General features: G+C 55.7%; 4 protein-coding genes across 13 annotated transcripts in view; 2 read left to right on the plus strand and 2 right to left on the minus strand.

Annotated features, from left to right (window-relative positions):
• The window catches only part of TMBIM1 (transmembrane BAX inhibitor motif containing 1), a 32,955-nt gene extending 23,194 nt beyond the window's left edge, over positions 1 to 9,761 (plus strand). For 5 of the 6 annotated variants that reach the window (XM_033230289.1, XM_033230287.1, XM_033230288.1 and 2 more), the window contains 11 exons: positions 1,766 to 2,013; positions 3,807 to 3,907; positions 4,572 to 4,636; positions 4,839 to 4,892; positions 5,365 to 5,415; positions 5,954 to 5,993; positions 6,258 to 6,295; positions 6,475 to 6,562; positions 6,856 to 6,951; positions 7,897 to 7,950; positions 8,362 to 9,761. In XM_033230289.1, the coding sequence (XP_033086180.1) occupies positions 1,812 to 2,013; positions 3,807 to 3,907; positions 4,572 to 4,636; positions 4,839 to 4,892; positions 5,365 to 5,415; positions 5,954 to 5,993; positions 6,258 to 6,295; positions 6,475 to 6,562; positions 6,856 to 6,951; positions 7,897 to 7,950; positions 8,362 to 8,508 (936 nt within the window). In that variant the 5' untranslated portion in view covers positions 1,766 to 1,811 and the 3' untranslated portion in view covers positions 8,509 to 9,761. The remainder of the gene's footprint in view (positions 1 to 1,765; positions 2,014 to 3,806; positions 3,908 to 4,571; positions 4,637 to 4,838; positions 4,893 to 5,364; positions 5,416 to 5,953; positions 5,994 to 6,257; positions 6,296 to 6,474; positions 6,563 to 6,855; positions 6,952 to 7,896; positions 7,951 to 8,361) is intronic. The other variant, XM_033230293.1, reaches the window with a different exon arrangement.
• Positions 9,762 to 11,330: 1,569 nt separating this feature from the next.
• LOC117094536 (probable hydrolase PNKD) lies at positions 11,331 to 13,897 on the minus strand. Its single transcript, XM_033230294.1, has 3 exons — positions 13,694 to 13,897; positions 12,738 to 12,906; positions 11,331 to 11,707 (listed from the first exon to the last, which is right to left on the minus strand). The coding sequence occupies exons 1-3, from the start codon at positions 13,758 to 13,760 to the stop codon at positions 11,515 to 11,517; spliced, it is 429 nt and encodes a 142-aa protein (XP_033086185.1). The 5' UTR covers positions 13,761 to 13,897; the 3' UTR covers positions 11,331 to 11,514.
• A 149-nt stretch (positions 13,898 to 14,046) lies between these two features.
• Positions 14,047 to 20,053, plus strand: AAMP (angio associated migratory cell protein). 2 transcript variants are annotated; one of them, XM_033230280.1, is made up of 11 exons: positions 14,047 to 14,329; positions 14,760 to 14,912; positions 16,593 to 16,712; positions 17,249 to 17,388; positions 17,648 to 17,792; positions 18,088 to 18,171; positions 18,288 to 18,403; positions 18,552 to 18,655; positions 18,775 to 18,865; positions 19,054 to 19,208; positions 19,576 to 20,053. In XM_033230280.1, exons 1-11 carry the CDS (start codon positions 14,209 to 14,211, stop codon positions 19,649 to 19,651), a joined length of 1,305 nt encoding a protein of 434 aa, XP_033086171.1. In that variant the 5' UTR covers positions 14,047 to 14,208; the 3' UTR covers positions 19,652 to 20,053. The 2 variants fall into 2 exon arrangements, with proteins under 2 accessions (XP_033086171.1, XP_033086170.1); XM_033230279.1 differs by having other exon boundaries at positions 14,119 to 14,329; positions 14,757 to 14,912.
• Positions 20,054 to 20,334: 281 nt separating this feature from the next.
• On the minus strand, positions 20,335 to 25,425 carry GPBAR1 (G protein-coupled bile acid receptor 1). 4 transcript variants are annotated; one of them, XM_033230282.1, is made up of 4 exons: positions 23,990 to 25,425; positions 23,386 to 23,588; positions 22,967 to 23,072; positions 20,335 to 21,516 (listed from the first exon to the last, which is right to left on the minus strand). In XM_033230282.1, the coding sequence occupies exons 2-4, from the start codon at positions 23,541 to 23,543 to the stop codon at positions 20,479 to 20,481; spliced, it is 1,302 nt and encodes a 433-aa protein (XP_033086173.1). In that variant the 5' UTR covers positions 23,544 to 23,588; positions 23,990 to 25,425; the 3' UTR covers positions 20,335 to 20,478. The 4 variants fall into 4 exon arrangements, with proteins under 4 accessions (XP_033086173.1, XP_033086176.1, XP_033086175.1 ...); XM_033230285.1 differs by lacking the exon at positions 23,386 to 23,588; XM_033230284.1 differs by lacking the exon at positions 23,386 to 23,588 and having other exon boundaries at positions 20,335 to 22,139.
• Between the last annotated feature and the right edge of the window lie 446 nt (positions 25,426 to 25,871).

Raw genomic sequence — 25,871 nt, forward strand, 5'->3', positions numbered from 1 at the left:
GAACTCCTGACCTCATGATCTGCCCACTTCAGCCTTCCAAAGTGCTGGGATTACAGGCGTGAGCCACTGCACCAGGCCAGCTTTGTATTTCTGACCTGACATTCTTGCCCTGGTTCTATCCCAGCCCCTCTGGGGAGATGGAGAACAGCTTTCCTCAAAATAACCCACTTAGAGACCTGGACTTTTGTTCAATTCCCCCTCCTCAACCCTCCCTGCCACTTTCCCCTCTCTGAATTATCCCAGTGGTCATAAGAGAAGAGTTAAGACAGTCCTTTATCTGATCCCTGAACTGTGCAGTGTGCCCTAAAAAGAGACGCTGGTCTCTCTTGCTTCCAGCAGAGCCTCTGAGAGCCTCTGGTGTCTGCTGATTTGCATCTGGGGGAGTCCTCCTTGGGGATCCTAAAGCCCCTGTAGATGCTCTAGAAGAGGTGGTGGCCCTGTCAAGCCCAGACTGCCAGGGCTTGTCCTTACTGGGGATGCAGGGGCCCTCTAGGGTCCTCCTTAGCTCTTCCTAAGCCTGATCTCTGCTACCTCAGAGGGGACCACCAGGCCCAGAGGACAGTAACTGGCAGAGGAGGCATAAGAGCACCGCATAACATAAAGGACCTGGACCCAGGATCTGGAAGGCCTCCGTCCTGGTTATGCCACTGACCTGCGAGTTCTGGGGTCCTGGGGAATCACTTCCCTGTTCAGGGCCTGCATTCTCTCATCTGAAGTGAGCATTTGGAGCTTATGGCCTCGAGGTCCTTTCCAACTCCAGTTTGGGGTTCCCTCCCCCTGGTTCCTTGGCCCTCCCCTGGCTGTGGGACTCTTCCTGCTGCAGGGAAGGCATTCCCTTGACCTTGTGGCCTGACTCCTCAGCTCTTTCTCCTCCCTGCTAGCACTGCACCTGGAAAACAGGCGGAACTCACAGAGAGCCTGGGATTCAGAACATCTGTCTCCCCCTCCGGGGGAGCCGAGGGGCCCTGCACTCACTCTCTCCTCCCTAGCAAGGCCAGAGAGCAGCCGTGGTCGCAGGCTGCCACATGCCTTTCTGACACGCCACTGCTGTTATTTGAAGGAACCAGAAAGTCCTGTCTCAGGCTGGCCCTTTGGCACAGCCTCCCCGCCCCCAGCCCCTGTACTACCCACCCCTGCTTCTCAGGCTTCCTGACTGAGCCTGCCACTGGCCCCCGGGTCCCTGGATCCCTTCCCCCTTGGGACCTGGCAGCTCTGGTGCTAGGGCTAGCTTGTTTTCCTCCACTTCTCCCCCTGGCTCTCCACTTTGAGCCTTGGCTCCAACCCAGCTCTGGCTTCCAGGCCTGGCATCCCCGTGGCAGCTGTGGCAGGGGCAGAGCTGACCCTTTCAGAGGGTCCCAGCTGGACCTGTGAGTTGCCGGGAGGCTGTGCCTGGGCCATCTGGCTTCTTCGCTGGTTCTGCCATTAAGCCACCAACACTGGAAGGTTTTCTTAAATGAGAATAGGGAGTTCCCAGGCTCCCTGGTTCCCTGTCTCCTCAGCGAATCCTTCCTCCTGCTTTCCTATGGCTGGGGAGCTGCACAGTGAGAGGCCCGTAGACAAAAAGCAGGCGCAGAGGCAGGCGGGACAGGAGCCCAGCTGGTGGGGAGGCGGCCTATGGACAGCAAATGACACGCTGCCCTCTGAGGAGAAAATAGGAGGTGTTTCTCTCCACAGAGGCAACCTGGATAAGGCTGGAAGTGGGGCCACGAGGCTGAGCGAGCTGGGCCTGGGTATTCACGATTGCTTTTCTCCTCTTCCATTTCAGGTCCCAGCAGCTGGGGTTCCCCTTCCCCTTCAGCCTGTGAACAGCCATGTCCAACCCCAGCGCCCCACCCCCATATGAGGACCGCAACCCCCTATACCCAGGCCCTCCGCCCCCTGGGGGCTATGGGCAGCCATCCGTCCTGCCGGGAGGGTATCCTGCCTACCCTGGCTACCCGCAGCCTGGCTACGGTCACCCTGCTGGCTACCCACAGCCCATGCCCCCCATCCACCCGATGCCCATGAACTACGGTGAGTCCTGGAAGGGCAGATGGAGGGTGGGTGGGAGGGACAGCACTTGGAGCAGATGAGGCCACCACCTCCTGCCCCCTTTCTCTTCTGGTTCCCTTTAAATCCCTTTTCTCATCTTCTCTGTTGAGATCTCTCCCTCTGTTTCTCGTCTTTGTTACCCTCCACTTTTTCTCTCAGCAACTGGCCCCCAGCCACTTGCTGACCCCTTTGTTCAAGGAGATCCACGAGGCATGTCCCAGAACAAGTACACACCACAGGAGAACGGGGCTGGGTCAAGTAATGACTCCTGAGGGGTTACCTCAGGGCACCGGCTCTGTTTCCCAACAAGCTGCTGCCACCTCCCAGACCTGATGACTTCCTTAGGAGCTCCTTTGGGAACCTGAACCACTTTCTTCATCCTTTAAAGTGAAATCTGACTTTTGCAAAAGACATTTGGAGCCAAGTTTGGTAAATATCATGGCCAGGGACATGCTGTGTTTGGTCAGAAATGAGGTGGGGCTGGGCGCAGTGGCTCACGCCTGTAATCCCAGCACTTTGGGAGGCTGAGGTGAGCGGATCACCTGAGGTCAGGAGTTCGAGACCAGCCAGGCCAGCATGACAAAACCCCATCTCTACTAAAAATACAAAAACTTAGCTGAGTGTGGTGGTGTGCACCTGTAATCCCAGCTACTTTAGCTGAGTGTGGTGGTGGGCACCTGTAATCCCAGCTACTTGGGAGGCTGAGGCAGCAGAATCGCTTGAACCCAGGAGGTGGAGGTTGCGGTGAGCCAGGATCGCACCACTGTACTTCAGTCTGAGCAACAGAGCGAGACTCTGTCTCAAAAAAAAAAGAAAAAAAGAGGCCGGGTGCAGTAGCTCACGCCTGTAATCTCAACACTTTGGGAGGCTGAGGTGGGCAGATCACGAGTTCAAGACCAGCCTGGCCAACATGGTGAAACCCTGTCTCTACCAAAAATACAAAAAATTAGCCGGGTGTGGTGGCACATGCCTGTAATCCCAGCTACTCGGGAGGCTGAGACATAAGAATCGCTTGAACCCGGGAGGCAGAGGTTGCAGTGAGCCGAGATCATGCCATTGCACTCCAGTTTGAGCAACAAAACCGAAACTCCGTCTCAAAAAAAAAGGAAATGAGTTGAAGTTAGAGTGCAGTGAGTCTTCCTGGGTGGCTCAAGTGTGGATTTTAAAAGTAGTTCCCAAAGAGGCATTCAGGCATCCAGGGAATGTTTGCAGCCCTGCAGCGTCTCTGAACCCCAGAGGGCTGTCAGCCAGCTCTCACCTGGACATGTGCGCTGGTGCGGATCTGCACATGGGTCTTGGATAGTCATGCATACCCTCTGCACACCTGCCTCTGTGAGGCTGATGCAGATCCCCGTCTTCAGCTCTATCGCTGCTCTTGCACAAACTGCACTCTGCCGCCTTCCTTTTCTCCGACCCTCTGTCCCTGTCCCCTGTTCTGCCCTGGCTGGCTGCCCCAGTGGATGCCCGCACATGCTCCTGCCTGGCTTCCTCACTATATTATGACCCTGCAGTGAACCCCTAGTGGCGTGGGCTGGGCACACAGAAACCCTCCACAGATGGATGCGAGGAACATTTCCCACCTAAACCCCCTCGTGACAGGCCAGCTCTGGGTCACTCTGAGGGTGTCTAGAGGACCCCAGCTTGGGAGAAGAGTTCCTATTATAACACTTGTCTTTTGGCTGGAGATACCTGAGACTTTGAGAGTGTCAGGGAGGCTTTGGGATTGAGGCCACATATCTCAGGTCCCCAGCTGGTCAAGTGTCATCTGTCCCTAGGCCCAGGCCATGGCTATGATGGGGAGGAGAGAGCGGTGAGTGATAGCTTCGGGCCTGGAGAGTGGGATGACCGGAAAGTGCGACACACTTTTATCCGAAAGGTAAGATACGCGCTGGGAGGTGGGTGTACCTGGGGCCCTTCAGGCTGTGGGAATGGGGAGTGGGTAGGCCACAGTAGCCCCACGGCACCAATTCCATGAAATATGCTGGCTGCCTGTCTCTCTAGCCTTGTCTGCTTCTCAGAGGGGCACCTGGCTTCTCTAACCGCAGGGTTCCCCCTGTTTTTCCACCTCTCTTCTTGACCATGTTTTGGGAGGACACATTCAGTCTGGGAGAATCTCCTAGGTGGGTTCTGCCACAGTGCCTGCCTTCCCCAGACATCTTTCTCTCCTTAGACTATAGGCAGCTTGGAGCCAGCAATGATCCTACTCGCTTGTAACCCATGCTTTCCATCTCATAGCTGCACAGAACGTGCAGAGTGAGCTGCTGGGAGTGCAGAGGCCATACTGGTAGAGCATGGTGGCCAGGCAGGGCAAGTCAGTAGTCACCAAGGCTGGTGTTGGACAGGAGGGGAGATGGCAGGGAGCATGGGAGGGGGGCTGAGGACACATAGCCTCTGAGCCAGGCATCTCACTGGGGTCGCCTCTGGGCCAGGCTGCAGCTAGGAAGGGTTCTTGAGTGGGAGGAAAGGATTGGGGGCTGGCAGCTTCCTGGGGGAGGCCAGGGGTGCCAGATGGTGACCCATGCCTGGCCGTCTGTATCCAGGTTTACTCCATCATCTCCGTGCAGCTGCTCATCACCGTGGCCATCATCGCTATCTTCACCTTTGTGTAAGTCTCTAGGCCTTGCCACCCCACCCACTCTTGCCGCCCTGGGGGTTCAGGGTCACCTGCTGGGAGTGTGGGTGGTGGTGGGCCCTGCTCTCAGGGTGACCATGGGCAATTAGAGAAGGTGGAGCCAGGGCTGCCTGGCAGGCCTGGGTGGGGCAGACAAGCCTCAGGGTGACTCCTCCTGTCCTCCCCTGTCCCACAGGGAACCTGTCAGCGCCTTTGTGAGGAGAAATGTGGCTGTCTACTACGTGTCCTAGTGAGTGTGTGCTCCTCTGTGGTCGGGCAGGGAGGCAGGGGTTGCAGCTTCTGTTTCTAGGTGACCAGCTTTGCTCAGGGCAGGATCAAAATACTTTTTGGGAGGGCCCCCAAGTTGGTGCCGATTTCCCATGCCAGAGGGTGTGGGTGTGCGTGCCCAGATGAGTAACAGACTGCCAGAAGTCAAGACAGCAAGAGTGGGACCTGCTGGTGGTGGTGTGCACGCTGTGCTGCAGACCCCATGTCCTCAGCCCGTCAACTGCAGCCTCCCCAGACCTCCTTCCTGGCCAGAGCCTGGTGCTTCAGAGCATCTTAGTGACCCTGGCTGAGGGTAATCTTGTTCTTGCTTCCTGTTGTGTTGCTTTCCCTCAGACTTCCAGACAGCTGTTTGGGCCCCGACTCACTGGCCTGGTATGTGCTGCCAGATGGGGCAGGTTTGGGCCTGAACTGCTTCCCCATCTCTTTCTCCCCAGTGCTGTCTTCATTGTCACCTACCTGATCCTTGCCTGCTGCCAGGGACCCAGGTGAGTCCCAGAGACGTAGACAGTGAGAGGGGTGACAGGGGTTGGGGTGCGGGCCGAGTATTTTGGAAAGAAAAAGGATTCCTTTATAGCAGCTGAATGGAAACTTACAAGAAATGAGGAGGAGGATGATGGCAGCTACTGTTCAGGTGTATACAAAGGACCATGTGTGTGCAGGAGCTAACTAGCTGTCACTCTAATAGCAACCCTGCAAGACAGGTAGCATTTTAACCAGTTAACAGATAGGAAGAACCCGAGGCTCAAAGAGGCCGAGTAACTTTCTCCACATCACACAGGCAGTCAGTGTAAGAGCTGCAAACCAGTCCAGGTGTTTCTGGCAGCACAGCACAGGTCTGTCCCACTGGCCTATGTTGTCCCTGCGTAGAACACCTGAACAGGTGCCAAAGGCCATGCCAGCCTCCCTCCTTGGAGTCACGGCTTAATCCTCCAGGCACAGGAGCCAAGCACTTCCTTCTGCTGCAGGAACCTCTGACACCTGAGGGCCCCGAGTCATTTAATCAGGGCTTCTGTTTCCCTTCAGGCGCCGTTTCCCATGGAACATCATCTTGCTGACCCTTTTTGTAAGTCTAGAAGGGTGGCGGGAGGGTGTGGAGATGCTGAGAGGGAGGCTGGTCCCAGGGAAGGGATGGGGACACACTGCAGAATGATGTCCTGGCTGTCTCCCCCACCTTATCTGGGCCGCCTGTTCTGATCTCCTCTGTGGCTGCCTCTTTCCAACTTGGTGGCGTTCCCCAGCTCTGGCAGAGGCCACCAGGGCCACTCCCCCAGTGCCCTGCCTGCCTTCCTTTTTAAGCGTTTCATTCTTGTTTCTCTCCTTCCCTCAGACTTTTGCCATGGGCTTCATGACAGGTACCATTTCCAGGTACATTGAGGGATAAAGCACCACTCCTGGAAAGTGTGTATTGTGGGGAGTGGGGTGTTCCTGGGCCGGCAGCCAGATGCATGGGTGGAGTCTGGGCAAGTGCCCTCTGGAAGTGGTGATTTTGAAGTCATTCATATGTGGATTAATGCCTGTTGTCTCTAACTCCTGCTTCTCCCCAGTATGTACCAAACCAAAGCCGTCATCATTGCAATGATCATCACTGCGGTGGTATCCATTTCAGTCACCATCTTCTGCTTTCAGACCAAGGTGAGGGCATGGAGGGCCCTTCCCTGGTGCCCCCGACTCCCCTTTCTTATCAGGCCTGGCCCTTGAGCAGGCCTGGGCAGGCCCGGACCCCTGTACACCAGGGATGTTCCTAGAGACCTAATCCCCTTCTCCTCATCTGCACCTACAAAACTGTGTCCTGTTTCTGTCCTTAGAATGTTGTGGGCACTCCCATGTCCCCTAGGAGGCAGCACTGGGACTTCCTGGCAGGACTAGTTTGGCTGGACTGGTTGTCACAGCAGTCTGACAGGTGCCTCCTTCTCCCTTCCTGGCAGGTGGACTTCACCTCATGCACAGGCCTCTTCTGTGTCCTGGGAATTGTGCTCATGGTGACTGGGATTGTCACTAGCATTGTGCTGTACTTCAAATACGTGAGTGTCCCAGGAGAGTTGGGGTCAGTGAACCCAGTGTTCAGAGCAGACTTTCTATATAGTATGGTCTCGCAGGCCCCGAAGGCCCCCGGGGCGGGCTTTGACCTCCAAAACCTCTCGACTGGCTAGCAAAGGCACCAACGTGGAGGCAGCATCCTTGTGGGTGAGGGTAGACTCTCTATGTGGAGATGGGTGGCCTTGGAGCCAGAGCATCTGAAGCTCTGGACTGCATCATTGCACTCCTAGGGGAAGGGGTGGATTCAATCTGCCTGGCAGCTGAGAATCAGGTTCTAGGAGGCAGACTGGGAGAGGAACCCAGAGGACTGAGATGGTGGGCCTGGGTGGAAGGGACCTTGGGGGTCTCTGGATCCAATTATTTCCTTTATTCCGTTCAGCTGGGGGAGAACCGTGCCGAAGGGGAAGGATGGGGACATAAGGGCTGCCCGCCCATGGGCCAGCTTTGCCCTTCTGTGGATGGCCACCTGTGGGCATATCATGCGGGCTGTCCTGTGGGTGCTCCCGGATTCTGATACTCACCAGAGGGGTTGGGGGCCTCCCTTCTTCCTTAGTCTACCCCTCCCAGGCTGGGCTGTAGGAACTGGTCTATTGAATTCTGTCCATGACTCGGGGGGTGTGCTGGATCCGCCCCCTTTAGAGCTGTAACTCAACTGCCTTTTTTCTAGAAGTATAGTGGACACTTGTGTACCTTGACTGGCTTTGGAGATTGGTTTTATACAGCCATTGCAGGATGGCCTCTGCTTTTTCTGCTGGATATAGCACCAGTCTTAATTTCCTCCAGGATCTGGAAAGGCAGTAGCCTTTCATGGAGAGCTAGTTTCCCTAGTTCTACCCACTCTCACGCCACTATCCTGGGGGAAGCTGAGGCCTGTGGGCCTGTGCTTTGCTGAGGTTTCTAATGCCATTCCCTGTCCCCTTCTTCCCCAGGTTTACTGGCTCCACATGCTCTATGCTGCTCTGGGGGCCATTTGTTTCACCCTGGTGAGTAAGTCCCAGCCCCACTCTAGGAAGGGGAGCTGAAGGGATGAGGGGAGGAACCTAGGGAAGGGGGCATGAATTTAGACTGCCTGGGAGGCAGGGAATGGGGCCATAGCTGGCCATTCCTCTCACTACTGTCCAGAGGTTCCATTGATTTTTGTGGGCACTCTCACCATCTTTTGTTGACGCTGCCTGCTATTAGAAAACTAGTCAGCCATATCATTGAGAACGGTGTGTCTGCCTCCTTTCCTAGACTGTGAGCGGCTACAGCATAGAGCCCATATGTTACGCTGTGCATTAATGTGGCCCTAAGCACTGTGTGGCGCATAGGCCCCCAGGACAAATCTGCTGACCTAAAATGAGCTCTGGACACTGATGCCTGAGTTCTCACTTCTGGCTCCCCTATCCTTGCAGTTCCTGGCTTACGACACACAGCTGGTCCTGGGGAACCGGAAGCACACCATCAGCCCGGAGGACTACATCACTGGCGCCCTGCAGATTTACACAGACATCATCTACATCTTTACCTTTGTGCTGCAGCTGATGGGGGATCGCAATTAAGGAGCAAGCCCGTTTCACCCGACCCTGGGCTCTCCCTTCCAAGCTAGAGGGCTGGGCCCTGTGACTGTGGTCTGGGCTTCAGGCCCCTTTCCTTCCCCTTGAGTAACATGCCCAGTTTCCTTTCTGTTCTGGAGACAGGTGGCCTCTCTGGCTATGGATGTGTGGGTACCTGGTGGGGACGGAGGAGCTAGGGACTAACCGTTGCTCTTGGTGGGCTTGGCAGGGACTAGGCTGAAGATACGATACCACATTCTTCCTAACAGCTGGGGTTGGGAGGAAGATGAAAAGAGCCTATTCGATAGCTAGAAGGGAATATGAAAGGTAGAAGTGACTTCAAGGTCACGAGGTTCCCCTCCCACCTCTGTCACAGGCTTCTTGGCTATGTAGTTGGAGCTGCTTCTTCCCCCAGCAAAGCCAGAGAGATTTGTCCCTGGTGTCCTGGACACATAGGCGATTATCCAGTATTCCTTTGGTTTGGCATCTTTTAGCTCAGGAAGGTAGACGAGATCTGTGCCCATGGGTCTCCTTGCTTCAATCCCTTCTTGTTTCAGTGACATATATATATTGTTTATCTGGGTTAGGGATGGGGGACAGATAATAGAACGAGCAAAGTAACCTATACAGGCCAGCACGGAACAGCATCTCCCCTGGGCTTGCTCCTGGCTTGTGACAGTATAAGACAGAGCAGGCCACATATGGCCATCTGCTCCCCATTCTTCAAAGCTGCTGGGACCTCTTTGCGGGCTTCTGAGATCTCTGGTCAGAGTGAACTCTTGCTTCCTGTATTCAGGCAGCTCAGAGCAGAAAGTAAGGAGCAGAGTCATACGTGTGGCCAGGAAGTAGCCAGGGTGAAGAGAGACTCGGTGCGGGTAGGGAAAAGGCCTGGGGGCCCCTCACCTGGTTAGGGAGATACTGAAGCCCACTGTGGTACTGATGACTTCTGTATTATTTCCTTCTGCTAACCCAGGGACAGTCCTAAGAGGAAGGTGACTTCTCTCTGTTTGTCTTAAGTTGCACTGGGGGATTTCTGACTTGAGGCCCATCTCTCCAGCCAGCCACTGCCTTCTTTGTAATATTAAGTGCCTTGAGCTGGAATGGGGAAGGGGGACAAGGGTCAGTCTATCGGGTGGGGGCAGAAATCAAATCAGCCTAAGGATATAGTTAGGATTTCTCTATTAAGTAATTAATCCTAAATATATCACACAAAGGGACACAACTATAAATGTAATAAAGTTTATGTCTAGAAGTTAAAACCCTGTATGGCTCCAGGAATATGTCTGGCTGCCCGAAGCATCCACTTCTTCCTTCTGCATTCTGGCTTGGTCTCTCCCACCTTTTCCAAGGTAATCAAATACACTCTGTTGCAGCACTTCCCAGGGATGGATGCAATAGACTAGTGAAGGCTCAGGAGTTGGGTGGGGAAAGGGAGAGCTCAACCCTACCACACTGGATCACTGGATCTGGAAGAGACCTCTTGGCTGTAGTGCTTGACCTTTGCTACACCATGGACCCTTTCCAAAAGCTCATGAGAGCTAACTGTCTTCCCCAAAGAGCTGTATGTATACCTACAGTTTTGCAGATGGAGGAGGGGATGGACTGCAGGTTCAGTCCATGTCAACTCCTGTCTTAGAAATCACCAGTCCCAACTCTTACAAATGAGGAAACTGGGCCTGGTACGGTGGCTCACACCTGTAACCCCAGCACTTCGGCAGGCCGAGACGGGTGGATCACCTGAGGTCAGGAGTTTGAGACCAGCCAGACCAGCATGGTGAAACCCCATCTCTACTAAAAATACAAAAAAAAAAAAAAAAAAAAAAAAATTAGCTGGGAGTGGCGGTGGGTGCCTGTAATCCCAGCTACTCTGGAGGCTGAGGCAGGAGGATCGCTTGAACCCAGAAGGTGGAGGTTGCAGTGAGCTGAGATCATGCCATTGTACTCCAGCCTGGGCAACAAGAGTGAAACTCTGTCTCAATAAATAAATAAATAATGGCCGGGCGCGGTGGCTCAAGCCTGTAATCCCAGCACTTTGGGAGGCCGAGACGGGCGGATCACGAGGTCAGGAGATCGAGACCATCCTGGCTAACACAGTGAAACCCCGTCTCTACTAAAAATACAAAAACTAGCCGGCGAGGTGGCGGGCGCCTGTAGTCCCAGCTACTCGGGAGGCTGAGGCAGGAGAATGGCGTAAACCCGGGAGGCGGAGCTTGCAGTGAGCTGAGATCCGGCCACTGCACTCCAGTCCGGGCGACAGAGCGAGACTCCGCCTCAAAAAAAAAAAAATAAATAAATAAATAATAACAATAAAAATAAAAACACAAAAAGTAACTGGGCATGGTGGCACTCACCTGTGGTCCCAGCTACTCAAGAGGCTGAGGTAGGAGGATCACTTGAGCCCAGGAGGTGGAGGTTGCAGTGAGCTAACAATCACACCACTGCACTCCAGCCTGGGTAACAGAGTGAGACTCCGTCTCAAAAAACAAAACAAACAAAACACCCAACAAAAAAACAAATGAGGAAACTGAGGCCCAGCGTCGAGTCCTTTGGACTCAGTAAAGAGCCGTGCTTTTTTTTGCCTCCACACCCTGAATACCTTCTTTGATTCTCCTTATTGTTTCAAGGCTGAGTGGGACCCCACCCTCCTGGCCGGCAGCTCTGAGGGCTTGGTCCGGAGGGCTCAGGGCCTAGGCTGGTTGCACTTAAATCTCTGGGTTTGCCCCACCATCCAGCTGGGAACACTGAGCTCTGTGAGAGGGAGCACACATGAGTAACCAGCCCCACCCTCTGCCCCTCCCATCCCAAGGGACTCACAAACCCAGACCTGGTTCCTTTCCACTAAACACTCAGTAACTTTATTTGCCTTTGGCTGGCTCCTTGTGTGGGGCGGGGTAGGGTTTGGCAGCAGCCTGGGCTTTATGCGCCCTCTGGTGGACCTCAGAGGCAAGAACTGGAATCCGGGCCGAACCTGAGGGCTTCACAGTCAATAGCCTAGGAGGGTCGCAGCACTCCTCAGGTCTGCACCCCAGACCCAACATCAGGGGATGGGGCACCCTGGGAGGAGGCCCTGAACCTCTGGCTCTCATACTCGCCCGTGTTGGACAACCGCATGTTCTGCCGAGCCTTCATCTGCTTCACACGGTCCTTGTCCACTTCCCGCTTGGTGAGGATGAAGAGGAGGATACCACAAGGGAAGCCGATGGCCCTACGGGTGGGGAGATGTGCACGGGGTTTGGGGAGGGGCCAAGCCTGAGCCAGAGGAGCTGGGGGGAGTCATTCTAGCTTCAATTGCATGAATGCTGCAGTACCTCTTATAGTCTATTCGTCCTCTGTGCTGGCTGCTGGAGGGACCCACACAAATCAGATCCTGTCACTTCCCTGCTTAACACCCCTTAATAGTGCTCCATCACTTCCTGGCCAAGTCCACCTCCTAAGCATGGCACAAAAGGCCCAGTGTGGCTGGGTCTATGCCTACCTCTTTCCTCCTCCCCACTAGAGCCTGATCCTCAGCACGAGCCGTGCATTCCTGCAATAGCATCTGTGCAGGATTTTCCAGGCAGCCCTGAAGCTTTCCCTCTCTGAGACTTGGTCAAGGTCCCCTCCCAGTTTTCCCCTCAGTTAAGCTAAGTAACCACTGCTTGGGAGGCACTTTGGTGTGGGGGAAAGAGCATGGAGTCACAGACCAGGTGAGAATCCTAGCTCAGCCTCAGTTCCTTCCTCTGTGAAATGGGGATGTAATATTTATCTCAAACCTTAAAACATTACATGGCAAAGTGCTAGCACACCTCACATGCAGAAAAAAGTTGATTTCTTCCTCCTTTCCCTTTAATATTGGTCAATAATATGTATTAAGGTCAGAGTCACAGCCCAATCACAATGTTCATAACGCCTTCTGAGTACTACTATACAACTAGTACAATCTCACATGATCTCAGCGAACTATTTAACTTCAACTTGAGTCTCACTCCAAGCTCCCAAAAGGGAGGATAAGGCCAGGGACCCAAGTCTGAATCAGATCAACTCAGCTTACTCCACAGTAAACCCACTATCTTCTCAATTCCACATACTTTCCCATATCCCCTGCCCCACCCGTCTCAGATTCCAATCGAACCCAACAATTCTGTTCCCACAACTTTGGATTCAGCTAGCCACCTGAAACTTGGAGAAGTTTCTGAGTCCTGCCCTTCCCTAGAAGCCACGCCCCGTTGGTGGGCAAAGGGGTGGTTACAACTCACCAGGCCAGTCCCACAGCTTTCATGGGGTTCTTGCCCCTCTTTCTGGGAATGTATTCCAGCTCCGGAGATAGGGGTTCAGGTTCCTCCTTGCCCTCTGGAGAGCTGTGGCTTTGCAGTGCCCGGGTCCTGTTATGGGAAGCCTTGTTAGCTGTGGCTCCTGCGAGAATGCCTGTGGATGGAGGTAAGGAAGGTCAGTAAGAAGAGATGAGAAGAAAGCAAGCGGGGAGGTGGAGGGGGGGGGGGGCAGTAAGGGCTGGGGAAGAACGGCTGAGATCTGGGGAAGGGGAGTGACTGCAGTCTGAAGTAACAAGTGCCAGGGAGAATCCAAAGGGAAATGGGAAAATCGCCATCGAGGTGGCACCTTTGGAAGTCACTTCCACGTCACTGCGAGCTCATCACCCTGGTGCCAGGACGAAAAGCTTCGCTGTTCTTCCTCAGACGACAGGATGGGAAGGACTGCAGTGGGACTCGCATGAGACGTATGAAGGAAATCCGGGAAAAGGTTTTGAAACTGCAAATGTTAGCACTGGAAGGGACCTTAAAGATAGTCTACTCCATCCCCTGCACTGTATGGAAGAGGAAACTGACGCCCTGAGAGACAAACTGCTTTGCCCAAGGTCAAACTTCTAATTATCCGGGGCTGGAACCCAAGCCTCCAGAAGCCTGGGGCTCTTCCCTCTGCACTGCGGTGAGTGTGAAACACCTGGAGCGCGGGAGTCTAACAGGCTTCCTAGGAGCTCCCTCTCGCAGCAAGACCCCGGAGGTGTCGAGCAACCCAAAGGCGGGGGGATGCACTGGGTGACCTCTAAAGAGCATCTCTTCACCCCCAGACTCTAAGATCTTGCAGAAAAGTGTGGTCAGGAACCGAGAGCCCTGACCTCCTGCTACCGTCAGGCTGGATGTGAAAGAAAAGGGATCTTCTGCAGTCCTGCCCTCCCTGGGGTCCCTCTCCTTACCCCGGAGGACGCGGGCATTTCTCGCCCCCCGGCCCTTCAGCGCCGTAGCAGCTACCACCGCCGCCATGTTCAGATCCCACCCCCCTTCACCGCGCTCCCCGCCGGGAATTGTAGTTTGCGTAAGGGGCCTCCCCCGCTCCTTCCGTCCTGCCTACAGACCAGAAACTACATCTCCCAGAAGCCCACAGAGCCGACCCAGGAGAACTACTTTTCCCAGGAGACCCCGGAGGCGCGCACGCTCGCTTGTTTCCCTCCAGTTGGGGGCGGAGTCAGGTGGGGCGGAGTTTGGGTTCTCTCTACCACGCCCCGGCCCCGTCTTCCAATGCCGTTCTGTGATTGGTGGGGCATCCAGCCAACCTTCGTAGCTATTGGCCAAACGGCCGTCGCTCTTCCTGCCGGGGAGTTGCCTACGCCTACTTCCTCCCGGGAGGAGGGGCTCGAGTTCCGCGTCGTCGCGCAGAGCTGACTCTGGGAGGCGTTTGGGCCCAGAGAAGTGGATCAGCCGCTTGCGCCGCATGGAGTCCGAATCGGAAAGCGGGGCTGCTGCTGACACCCCCCCACTGGAGACCCTAAGCTTCCATGGTGATGAAGAGATTATCGAGGTGGTAGAACTTGATCCTGGTCCGCCGGACCCAGGTGAGAACTGCCGCTCCTCAGGCCATGGGACAGGAGACGCTCACCCCTGGCCTCTGACCCCTGCTTTTCCTCGCTCCCCTCCACACCCGACCGGTCATTCCTACCGATATCCCTCTTCCCCTCCTCCCCCACTCCCACCCTCAGACTTAGTTCTCAGGCCTGGCTGGGGTGGGGGTTCCCTGACGCCTCCTCTGGCCCTTCCCCTCACACACCCCCTTCCCATCATCCCCTTGGCCCTCCCTTCCCGCACGGTCGCTGGCCAGCCCTGGCCTCCCGTGCTGTGTCCCGCGCGCCCCCGGGACCCCGGTGTGTCTGACTCCACCTTCCCCTCTCGCCACATTACCCGCCCCAGCCTCAGGCCTCCTCACGCTTCTCTCCGTACCTCTTACCGCCTTCCGAGCCCCATCTTCTAACCCTCTCCCCAAAGCAGATGACCTCGCCCAGGAGATGGAAGATGTGGACTTTGAGGAAGAAGAGGAGGAAGAGGGCAACGAAGAGGGCTGGGTTCTAGAACCCCAGGAAGGGGTGGTCGGCAGCATGGAGGGCCCCGACGATAGTGAGGTCACCTTTGCATTGCACTCAGGTAGGTCTTTGAGGCGATTCACCTCAAATCAGTTTAGGTGGGCGTGTAAGCATTAAACATCCGCCGTGGACAGAGCGTTATGGGGGACACAGAGATGAGCAAGATGCTGGCCTTGCGCTGGAGGAGCCCACAGGTGGGGACCTGTGGCAGAATGGATGACTGCTTGACTTCTGTCATCAGTTGAGACACCAGGCTTCAAGGCCTCCCTCTACTTTGCCGGTTAACCTTGATTAACCTCTTAGTTCTCTTTTAAAAAGTTATCTTTGGCCAGGTACGGTGGCTCACTCCTGTAATCCCAGCACTTTAGGAGGCTGAGGCAGGTGGATCACTTGAGGTCAGGAGTTCGAGACCAGCCTGGCCAACATGGCAAAACCCAGTCTCTACTAAAAATACAAAAATTTGGCCGGGTGTGGTGGCTCACGCCTGTAATCCCAGCACTTTGGGAGGCTGACGCAGGCGGATTGCAAGGTCAGGAGTTCCAGACCAGCCTGGCCAATATGGTGAAACCCTATCTCTACTAAAAATACAAAAATTAGCTGGGCGTGGTGGTGGGCACCTGTAGTCTCAGCTACTCGGGAGGCTGAGACAGGAGAAGGAGAATTGCTTGAACCCGGGAGGCGGAGGTTGCAGTGGACCGAGACTGCGCTGTTGCACTCCAGCCTGGGTGAGAGAGCGAGGCTGTCTCAAAAAAAACCCAAACAAACAAACAAACAAAAAAAACAAAAATTAGCCGGGCGTGGTGGCACATACCTGTAATCCCAGCTACTCTGGACGCTTACGCAGGAGAATCGCTTGAACCTGGAGGGGTGGAGGTTGCAGTGAGCCGAGATCGCGCCACTGCACTCCAGCCTGGGCAACAGAATGAAAGTGTCTCAAAAAAAAAAAAAAGTTATCTTTGATAAAGTTAATAAAAGTAGTGAGTATAAAATTAGAGATAATTGGTCAGGTGCGGTGGCTTACGCCTGTAATCCCAGCATTTTGGAAGGCCAAGGCAGGCGGATCACCTGAGGTGAGGAGTTCAAGACCAGGCTGGCCGACATGGTGAAACCAAATCGCATCTCTACTAAAAATAAAAATAAAAAAAAATAAATTAGCTGGGTGTGATGGCATGTGCCTGTAATCCCAGCTACTCGGAAGGCTGAGGAAGGAGAATCACTTGAACCTGGGAAGCGGAGGTTGCATTGAGCCCAGATTGCGCCACTGCACTCCAGCCTGGGCGACAGAGCAAGACTCCATCTCAAAAAAATAAAGTAAAATAAAATTAAGAGATAATTGTATCTTTTTGAGCATGTTTTTTATAATTTTCTCAAGTGCTAGTTCTTAGTAAGAAACTCCTAATATGATGCTCTGCTCACTCTGTACCCAACCCGGTGGCATCCCATGCTGAGACCTGTAAGGCCTGCACCTGTACCCACCTCTTGTCCATGGCATTGGTGCCGGGTGGTAAGGGGAGTCGCACAGTGAGGGGATCTGCTCTGGCAAATAGGGAGCTTAGCAAATATGGGAAGGATCTTAACAACCCGATTCTTGAAACTTGGAAGAACTTGGATGTGCCTGTGTTTTCCAGGAGGAAAGATGTATTGCTTTGGGTGAAAGGGGGTGGGTTTCCTGAAGGTTCTGAAGGACAGAGCCCTAGGTGGGAGCTCTGTCCCCTTACCCATGGAATATCTCTTGGGACAGCATCTGTGTTTTGTGTGAGCCTGGACCCCAAGACCAACACCTTGGCAGTGACCGGGGGTGAAGATGACAAAGCCTTCGTATGGCGGCTCAGCGATGGGGAGCTGCTCTTTGAGTGTGCAGGTGAGGGGGCTGAGGTAGAGGCCTGGGAGAGGTCATATTCCTTTGGGAGATCTTAGGAGCCTGGCCTGCAGGTGTCGTGCATCCAATAGCCACTTAGTGACGTCTCTTTTGTGCCAGCTCTGTGCTGGGCCCCAGGGACACGGGGAGAATACTAATGTGTTTTGGACACAGAGGCAGGAGGCACTCATTGGCCAAGGGAGTCCAGGAAAGGCCAGAGGAGGTCACATTGGTATAGGAGCAGTTGGGCAGAGGGGAGGACTTGGGATTGTGGGCAGAGGTGTAGAGGGGACAGAAGGGGGAAGGCATAGGAGGCTGGGGCTTGGCCTGGTTGAGTGAGGGCCAGCAGTGTCTCTCCTGGGGAGACATGGGAGGGTTGGGTCGTAGAGCGGCAGTGAGTTCCAGCACCTGTTCTGCTCAGGCCCGCCCCTCTTTTTTTTCCTAGCTGGTCGTTTCAGGGGGGCCAGATAGCAGAATCACATGTCCCCAGCACCAGGTACCTATTGTTTTCCTCTCTTTCTGCCCACTTTTCTTTGAAGGCCATAAAGACTCTGTGACTTGTGCTGGTTTCAGCCATGACTCCACTCTAGTGGCCACAGGGGACATGAGTGGCCTCTTGAAAGTGTGGCAGGTGGACACCAAGGAGGAGGTCTGGTCCTTTGAAGCGGGAGACCTGGAGGTAAGATCATCAGAGCGGGAGTCAGCTCTGTGGGGCCTTGGGTTGCTGGGTGTACAAGCTTGGGAGGCCAGTTCTTCCTTTATTGAGCCAAGCCAGCTCTGAGTCAGTGTTCCCCAAGGCACAGGAAGAAGGTCTGCCTGCTACCTGGAAAATCCCCGCGGAACCCCAGAGGCAGGAAACCTTGGGTGGAGCTCATAGGACAGGCTTCTAGGTGGGATGGGGTGACAGGCCTTCCTGCTGCCCCTTCCTCCCTGTCCAGTGGATGGAGTGGCATCCTCGGGCACCTGTCCTGTTGGCGGGCACAGCCGATGGCAACACCTGGATGTGGAAAGTCCCGAATGGTGACTGCAAGACCTTCCAGGGTCCCAACTGCCCAGCCACCTGTGGCCGAGTCCTCCCTGATGGTGAGAACACCTCCCTTGAGTGTCCTTTCCTGGGTGCAGAGGCTGAATCCCGGGATATACACCTCCTGGAGCAGCCTTCTGGGCCACAGCCGGCAAACTCTGAGGCCTGCTCTTGGGAGTGCTTGCCTCCTGGGCCCCAAAGCTCATAGCGCCTCCTTCCTGCTCTGAACTCACCTGTGATTCCTGGGGCAGTGTCTGGGCGCTTCCACTCTTCTTTCCTCTCCCTCTCCCCGTTCCCTTGCTTAGTGTATCTGAGCGTGCCCTCTGCCCTCTCTTCATCTGTGCCTCTCTTCAGGGAAGAGAGCTGTGGTAGGCTACGAAGATGGCACCATCAGGATTTGGGACCTGAAGCAGGGAAGCCCCATCCATGTACTGAAAGGTATCAGAGGTGGGGGAAGTGTTAGCCTGGGCCTTTGTCAGGAGGGGCTGAGATCCTGGGGGAGGACTCAGAGGAGAGGTAGGATGAAGCCTGACTGCCTCCCTGCTCTATGCTAGGGACTGAGGGTCACCAGGGCCCACTCACCTGTGTTGCCACCAACCAGGATGGCAGCTTGATCCTAACTGGCTCTGTGGACTGCCAGGCCAAGCTGGTCAGTGCCACCACTGGCAAGGTGAGTTGACCTGGAGCCCGGCTGGGGCCTCCGCTTTCTCGACTCCTCTCCTTCCTTCCTGGGTCTTCACTGTCTCCTCTCCCCACCGTCTTTCTCTCCATTAAGCACCCGGATTCCGGGCCCTCCTCTGATCCTCTCTGGCTTTCAGGTGGTGGGTGTTTTTAGACCTGAGACTGTGGCCTCCCAGCCCAGCCTGGGAGAAGGGGAGGAGAGTGAGTCCAACTCGGTGGAGTCCTTGGGCTTCTGCAGTGTGTGAGTGAGGATGGGGAGAGGGGTTTGTGGGAGGAGCCTGGGCTCAGGGCCCCGGAGGGGAGGGCAGGGCGTGTGAGTCCAGGCCCTCATGAGTCTTCATGGTGTGCTCCTCTGCCCAGGATGCCCTTGGCAGCTGTTGGCTACCTGGATGGGACCTTGGCCATCTATGACCTGGCTACGCAGACTCTTAGGCATCAGTGTCAGCACCAGGTACAGGCAGCTGGAGCTGGGGTTGTGTGGGCTGTGGCCATGGTGGTGGGGAAACCCAGGCCTCCAGGAGCATCTACCCCAGATCTGGCTCCTGCCTGGCCGTTGTGTGTGGCTCTTTGTGAGAACTGGGAGATGGCTCTCAGCTCTCCTGCCAACCTCTGCCCTGCCTTTGTCATTCTTCGGGGCAGTCGGGCATCGTGCAGCTGCTGTGGGAGGCAGGCACTGCTGTGGTTTACACCTGCAGCCTGGATGGCATTGTGCGCCTCTGGGACGCCCGGACCGGCCGCCTGCTTACTGACTACAGGGGCCACACGGCTGAGATCCTGGACTTTGCCCTCAGCAAGTAAGTGAATTGGCCAAGGGCTGGGATCTCTGTGTATTTGGAAGGTGGGAGTAGTGGGGGACACAGGATCCTTGGGGTGTGGGAGGGGATTCCTAAGGCAGGGATGCTGGGAAGTCTGAGGGTTCACAGCCCAGCCCCCACCCCAGTGACTGATAGTGACCCTCCGGGGCCCCACGTCTCAGTCATGAGGGAGAGGCTGAGACTGATTTTCCCCATCGGAGTCAGCTCTGCTTCTCCCGTGCTGGGGGCTTCCTGTCATCCCCTCCATGCTGGCTGCACAGATGTCGGCCCAGTGCTGGGCACTAGGGCCCCTGGGTGGTGGGCTTGGGTCCCCCCGTCTCTGCAATCACATGCTTTCTGTTTATAGAGATGCCTCCCTGGTGGTGACCACGTCAGGAGACCACAAAGCGAAAGTATTTTGTGTCCAGAGGCCTGACCGTTAATGGCTGCAGCCCCTGCCTGTGTGTCTGGTGTTGAGGGGACGAAGGGACCCCTGCCCCACCTGCCAGCAGAGGCAGTAGGGCACAGAGGGAAGAGGAGGGTGGGGCCCTGGATGACTTTCCAGCCTCTTCAACTGACTTGCTCCCCTCTCCTTTTCTTCTCTTTAGAGACCCAGCCCAGGGCCCTCCCACCCTTGCCCAGACTTGGTGGGCCTTCAGAGGGAGGGGCGGACCTGTTTCTCTTTCACTTTCATTTGCTGGTGTGAGCCATGGGGTGTGTATTTGTACGTGGGGAGTAGGTGTTTGAGGTTCCCGTTCTTTCCCTTCCCAAGTCTCTGGGGGTGGAAAGGAGGCAGAGATACTAGTTAAAGATTTTAAAAATGTAAATAAAATATACTTCCCAGAGACAGCGTCTGTGTGGATTTTGTGTTGGCTGGACCCCTAGGAGGAGCTAGCTAGGCCCCCGTCAGGGCAAGGCTCTCCTGCAGAGTCGGCTGGATGTTGAGATATGCTAGCTCCCCGTCTCCAGGGTCTGTGCACACGACACTTCTTGTCTGCCAGGAGTCGACTCTGCCTTAATCCATGACTCTGCCTTAATCCACGCGTATGTCTGTAGGTTCTTTCTGTTGTTGGTGTGTTGAGCCATTTCCTCCTGCCTCGCCCTGAGATATGGAATGAGATAAGCATAAACAGCCAGAGGAGCTTTATTCAGTCAGTGTGGGGTCAAATAGAGGCAGGGTCTCTGATCCAGAGAAGTGGGGCCCAGTGGAGACAGGCTGGGTGGCTGAGCTGGATGGGTGCTCTGGTAGGAGTCAGCAGAGGCCCTTCCTTTAGTTCAAGTCCAGGTCGACGCTGCTTTGGCTGCTTGGGTGGTAGGCAGTGCTGGGGCCGGGACTGTCCCGGGAGGCTCTTCCCCGCAGCCCCTGCAGGCACCTTTGGGCGGCTGCCCTCCAGGGGGCTGTGTAGCGCTGATCGCCCAGCCCCATGGCCACGGGCACTGCCGCTGCACTGGCACTTCCCAAGGAGATGAGGGACAACAGAGTCCCAGGCCCCAGTGGTGGGCGCTGCTCATAGGCCAGGACTGAGAGGAGCAGTGTGGCCACATAGGGCCCCCAGCACAGCCCGAAGAGCAGCATGGCTCCAGCCTGCGCCCTTGCCTGCCTCCAGGTAAGGGCCCGGGCCAGGGCCGAGGGCTCATCGCGGCACACTGCCCGCTCTAACCGGCGGATGTCCTGCAGCTGGCGGTGGGCAGTGACCAGCACGTGGACAGAGAGGAGGGCAGCAGCACCCACAGCGGGCAGCAGAAGCCCATAGACTTCGAGGTAGAGGTAGGGGGCTGGGAAGATAGCCTGGGAACTGCAGTTGGCACCAGGGGTCCAGTGGTTCCACCCCAGAGCGGGCAGACTGGCAAAGAGCAGGGGGCCAGCCCAGGTGAGGAGCAGGGCCAGCCGAGTGCTCCCAGGGGGCTGGAGTGGCCTCAGGACTGCTATGTAGCGCTCCCCATGCACCAGCAGGAGGTTGGCGAGCAGGGAGAGGAAGGAGAAGTTGGGAGCCAAGTAGAGGAGGAGGCAGGACCAGTAACCCCGGCGACTCTGGTTCCACAGCCCTGGCAACGTGGGCAATGCCAGACCCGTGAGCAGCCCAGCCAGCAGCAGGCTCAGGAAGAAGCAGCCAGCAGGCGGGCTGCGCAGATGGCGGTCCCAGGCAATGCCCAGGGCTAGCAGCAGGTTCGCCGTGACGATGAGGCTTGCCAGGGCCAGGGAGAGCCCCAGAACCCCCTTGGGAATGGGGCTGGGCACCTCGCCAGTGCTGTTGGGCGTCATCTCGGTCCTGAGGACAGGGGAGTCCTGGAGTGGCAGCCGGCATGCCTGCAGGATGGGGTGGCCAGTTAGGATGGGGCTGCAGGTCGTGTCCTCCTGGCAGGGTGGCATGTTAGTCCAGGGGCACAGACCCGCAGGCTGTGGGCTGTATTATGTTCGCTGATACACAGAATTTTTCAATGAATTGCCAATTAAACATTTATATAAAAAACTATCTTTGTTTCTATTGAAAAATCAGGTCTGGCAACACATATGTCCTGTATGGTAGCAACCAGCCGGAGCTCACCGATGGCTGCCCTTCGGACAGTCCCCACCCGTCCAGCTTTATCCATTTCTGCTATCTGCCTTTTCTGGGCAGCTGTGTTTAGGTCTCTTGTTTAGACTGAAAGGCGGGTCCATCCAGCCCCAAAGCATTTTGTGTATTCCTGCCTCCACCGGGAAGGCCCCTAAATGAGCCAAAAGAATGGACCAGGGCTGGCTGGTGTGTAGTGGTCTTCCAGCCAGCCATTAGGTGACAGGCTCCAGTGGGCCAGGTCTCGGGCACCCTGTGCCCTTCCCCCTATCTGTCCTTGTAGCCATCACAGCTCAGTGAGCAGCCTCCGGGTAGGACTTCCAGCCCATAAACTTGACTCGTCTTTGCTCCACACTAGCAACAGGGTCCTTCCTGGGAGCTGGAGGGAGGAGAGAAGCAGCAGGAGGGGACCTGTGGCAGTGAACATGGAGATGCCAGCAGCAAGGACAGGGACTCCTCAACACCCTCAGGCCTGAGGCTGAGCCCAGAGGAGAGGGAAGAGGAGTCAGTGGGCAAAGCCTGGCTTCTCTGTGGCTCTCATCTGTCCCTCTCCTTCCCGTCATTCCCTGGTCTCAGTCCTCCAGTGTCATGGCTCTGCTGCCACATCCTGGGGACGGGGGAGGGGTCCTGGGTCCTATGGGAACTCCTGCTTCTGTCAACAGGGAAGCAGCTGCTGTTGCTAGGATCCAAGTCAATAAGGAAAGGATTCATACCTCTCCCCTCCTCCAGGACAGGGGATCAGGGCCCCATGGCCACCCTGAGCTGAGAGGAAGGAAGATGCTCCCCTTCCTTCCCAGGTTCCCCCAGCACCCCGAACCCGGGCCTCCTGGCCTTGTGCCCCCTTTCCACTCCCCTAAGCGTGTTTTCTCTTCCTCAGTCTCCTCCAGTGCCCTCCACCCAGGATGTCTTTTCCTCGCTAGAGGCTTTCCAGTTTCTGTTCCCTTTCCCCCAGCACCATCAACTCTCTCAGGCCCCGTGAGACTCAGGGTTCATTACCCCAAACCTGGCCTAAGCTGGAGCTCCCAGCCCTAATCGGAATGATTCCCCCCACCCCACCTCCACCAGAACAGCGACAAAGGCAGGGGTGATTTCCCAGCAGGGTGCAGGCTGTACCACCTGCACACCCCCGAGGGTCTGGTGGCTTGGGCTGGGTGCAGTGGCCTCTCCAGGATCTGGGGTTTGGGGGTTGGGGGAGTAGCTACTCACATGGCTGTTGGGAGCAGGTATTGCCTGCCCAGCCTGGGCCTTCCTGAGTGTCAGGGAGTTGCTGCAGCCAGACCTGCAGGGGTTTGGACCATGTCTGGTGTCCTGGCTGAAGATCACAAGTGGATCAAGTGCATGGTGTCTCCACCCGGTGGAGACAGCGGGGCCAGGCTCTCCTACCCAGGCTCTGCCCCGTCTGGGTTCTCAGAGGGATGGAGAAACGAGGCTGGCGGGACTCAGCCCCGGCCCCGCCTCTGGGAGGGTGGGACCTGGCATATTCTGAACCACAGCAACTGGGAGGCCTCCCTCCCACTCCCACCCAGTGTCCCTCTGCCCTGCCATCCAGGTGGCAGTTTCCCTACTCCGGCTTGGAGTAATCTGAGAAATGCATTCCAGTTAATGAATAATAGTGATTGACTTACCCCTCCTGACTTCTCGCCTCAGCTGATGCATTTACATTTAAGTCCCTGGACTGGCCAGTCAGTTGGCAGTACACCAGGCTCCCTCCACACTTCCGTGTGTGGTGGCGGCAGTGGTGGGTGTTTGGGGCCTGAGGATCTTCACTTCCCCATCCCATCATCTGATGGGCCTTTCAGTTTATAAGGCCAGACTTGCCTTCCTGAATCTGGGGTCATTCCACACTTTTCTCAACTGCTTTCTAAGTTCTGAACTATGAGGGACAAAAGGCTCTGGGGATGTGACCCTGGGTAAGGTACTACAGGGCCTCGGTTTTTGCCTGTGTTAAAATGGGAACAAGATAAACCACCTCTAATTAAGGTCGTGGTGGGGCATATCACAGGATAACACATATGGCTGCATGTACGCCAGTGGCTTGGCCCTTGATGGGTGGGGTTTGCTCCAACAAACGACTCCCTCTCTTTCCTCCCCCATGATGGAGAGGCATAAGCTGGCACTGGAATCAGAGCTGTCTGGATCCTTTTAAAAGCTGGTGAACTTGGGCAAATGACTAAAGTTCTCTTGCCTTAGTTTCCTCATCTGTAAAATGGGGCCCATAGTTGTACTCACCTATCGTGAGACTAAATGAGGTCCCGTGTGATGAGGACTCAGATCAGCACTTGTTCCTTCAGCACTCCGTTGACAGGCAGCGATCGCTAGGAACATTATTAGGATTTTTGCCTTTCTCTGCACCTGGCCCCTCTAAGACAGATCCGCTGAGAGAGGCACATGGGGAGCTTAGGAAAAGCAAGAGGGGAGTGACACTTTTGCTGCACAGGGAAACTGAGGAAACCAGGTACACTGAGAGGGAAGGGCAAGTTCAAGGCTGGGAAGCCAGGAGGAGTGGTGCCTCAATTTCCACCTTATATCAAGGGTGGCTTTGGAGTGAGGGGGAGGAGAGAAGCCCAGCCACACTCCCTTAAGGCCTGAAATGGGAGGGAACAGGCGGAAACTGCAGCAGGAAAGCTGGTGCTGGGGGTGAGACATTAGGAAACACTTCCTGGCTGAAGAAGTAAATGGAGCAAAGGGACTTCCGTGCTCTCCAAGACAGCTGGGCCCGAAGGGCTGGAGGTCCGCGGAGTGTGGCTCTGCCAGCTCTGCACAGTCAGTCAGGGATCCTGAAGAGGAGGGACTTCTGTTGGGACAAAAAGTGGGAAGACGAAAGCATCCAGCCTCAAATCCATCCTCAAGGGAGCTGGTGGGTGCGGAGGACGCAGGGTTCCAGGGCCGGCCCTCAGAACCACGTGATATGGTGGGGCAGAAGTCACAGGCTCTGGGAGAGTTCAGCCTGGGGCCTGGACAGAAGTGGGTGTGGGACCCTTCTGATATGGGACTGCCAGGAATAAACAGACCTCCTGTTCCCAGCCCCGGCCTGCTCCCCACGGGATCCAGGATGTCTGTTTCTTCTCTGCTGCTCTGTCTAAACACTGTGTGTGGGATGTGTGAAGGGGGACAGATTAGGCAGTGGCAGCCAGGGAGCCTGGGCTGTCTCTTGCTCAGCCTCGCTTCTCCCTTACTAGATCATCTAGTTCCTGTCTGTTCCATCAAGCCCTGGGGCTGACTCACTCCCTGGCTTCTTCCTTCAGCCACGAGGGCTCTGGTGCAAGCCGTCTTCAGATGCTCTGTCCAGCTGACTGTGCCCGGACCCCCTTCTCCTTTCCTCAGGCAGAACCTGAACGGGGGTGACCAATCCAGACTCTGGCACGGAATCCTCCTGTGCCTCCTCTGTCCGTTTCCATTCTCTTAGCTATCTGAATTTCTCTCTGTTGACTCACAATGTCTGGGACATGAGTGTCATGCTGGCTGGGGGTACCAGCTTTGGACCAGTGGAGGCAGCAGGGACGGGGTTTCTTGGACCCTGGTTGGCCTCCCTGAGCCGCTGTTCACTTCACACTCATGCCTGTAATCCAGCACTTTAAGAGGCCGAGGCCTGGGCAACGTGGTGAGACTCCGTCTCTACAAAAAAAAAAAAAGATTAGCTGAGCACAGTGGTACGTTGTGTGGTTCCAGCTACTCAGGAGGCTGAGGTGGGAAGATCGCTGGAGTCCAGGAGGTCAAGGCTGCCGTGAGCCTTCATGGCGCCACTTCATTCCAGCCTGGGTGACAGAGTGAGACCCTGCCGCAAAATAATAAAAAAAAATCAGAGCCAGGCACGGTGGCTCACGCCTGTAATCCCAGCACTTTGGGAGGCCGAGGCGGGTGGATCACGAGGTCAGGAGATGCAGATCATCTTGGCTAACACAGTGAAACCCTGTCTCTACTAAAAATACAAAAAAATTAGCCGGGCGTGGTGGCATGTGTCTGTAGGCCCAGCTACTCAGGAGGCTGAGGCAGGAGAACTGCTTGAACCCGGGAGGCGGAGGTTGCAGGGAGCCATGATCGTGCCACTGCACTCCAGCCTGGGCGACAGAGTGAGACTCTGTCTCCCAAAAAAAAAACCACAAAAGAAACA

This window comes from Trachypithecus francoisi, unplaced genomic scaffold, assembly GCF_009764315.1.
Source record: "Trachypithecus francoisi isolate TF-2019V2 unplaced genomic scaffold, Tfra_2.0 Lachesis_group13, whole genome shotgun sequence".
In the NCBI taxonomy this organism is placed as follows: Eukaryota; Metazoa; Chordata; class Mammalia; order Primates; family Cercopithecidae; genus Trachypithecus; species Trachypithecus francoisi.

Bases quoted from the DNA above. Each gene is read 5' to 3' on its own strand.
- GPBAR1 (XM_033230282.1), bottom strand. From the start codon at position 23,543: ATGATGGGATGGGGAAGTGAAGATCCTCAGGCCCCAAACACCCACCAC. The intron at 23,073-23,385 runs GTAAGTCAATCA...TGTGATCTTCAG, and splicing joins GAGGCGAGAAGTCAGGAGGG to CCAGGACACCAGACATGGTC. The intron at 21,517-22,966 runs GTGAGTAGCTAC...CCCATCCTGCAG, and splicing joins TACCTGCTCCCAACAGCCAT to GCATGCCGGCTGCCACTCCA.
- LOC117094536 (XM_033230294.1), bottom strand. From the start codon at position 13,760: ATGGCGGCGGTGGTAGCTGCTACGGCGCTGAAGGGCCGGGGGGCGAGA. The intron at 12,907-13,693 runs GTAAGGAGAGGG...CTCCATCCACAG, and splicing joins AAATGCCCGCGTCCTCCGGG to GCATTCTCGCAGGAGCCACA. The intron at 11,708-12,737 runs GTGAGTTGTAAC...CCCCACCCGTAG, and splicing joins AAAGCTGTGGGACTGGCCTG to GGCCATCGGCTTCCCTTGTG.
- AAMP (XM_033230279.1), top strand. From the start codon at position 14,209: ATGGAGTCCGAATCGGAAAGCGGGGCTGCTGCTGACACCCCCCCACTG. The intron at 18,404-18,551 runs GTGAGTTGACCT...TCTGGCTTTCAG, and splicing joins TCAGTGCCACCACTGGCAAG to GTGGTGGGTGTTTTTAGACC. The intron at 18,656-18,774 runs GTGAGTGAGGAT...TCCTCTGCCCAG, and splicing joins TCCTTGGGCTTCTGCAGTGT to GATGCCCTTGGCAGCTGTTG.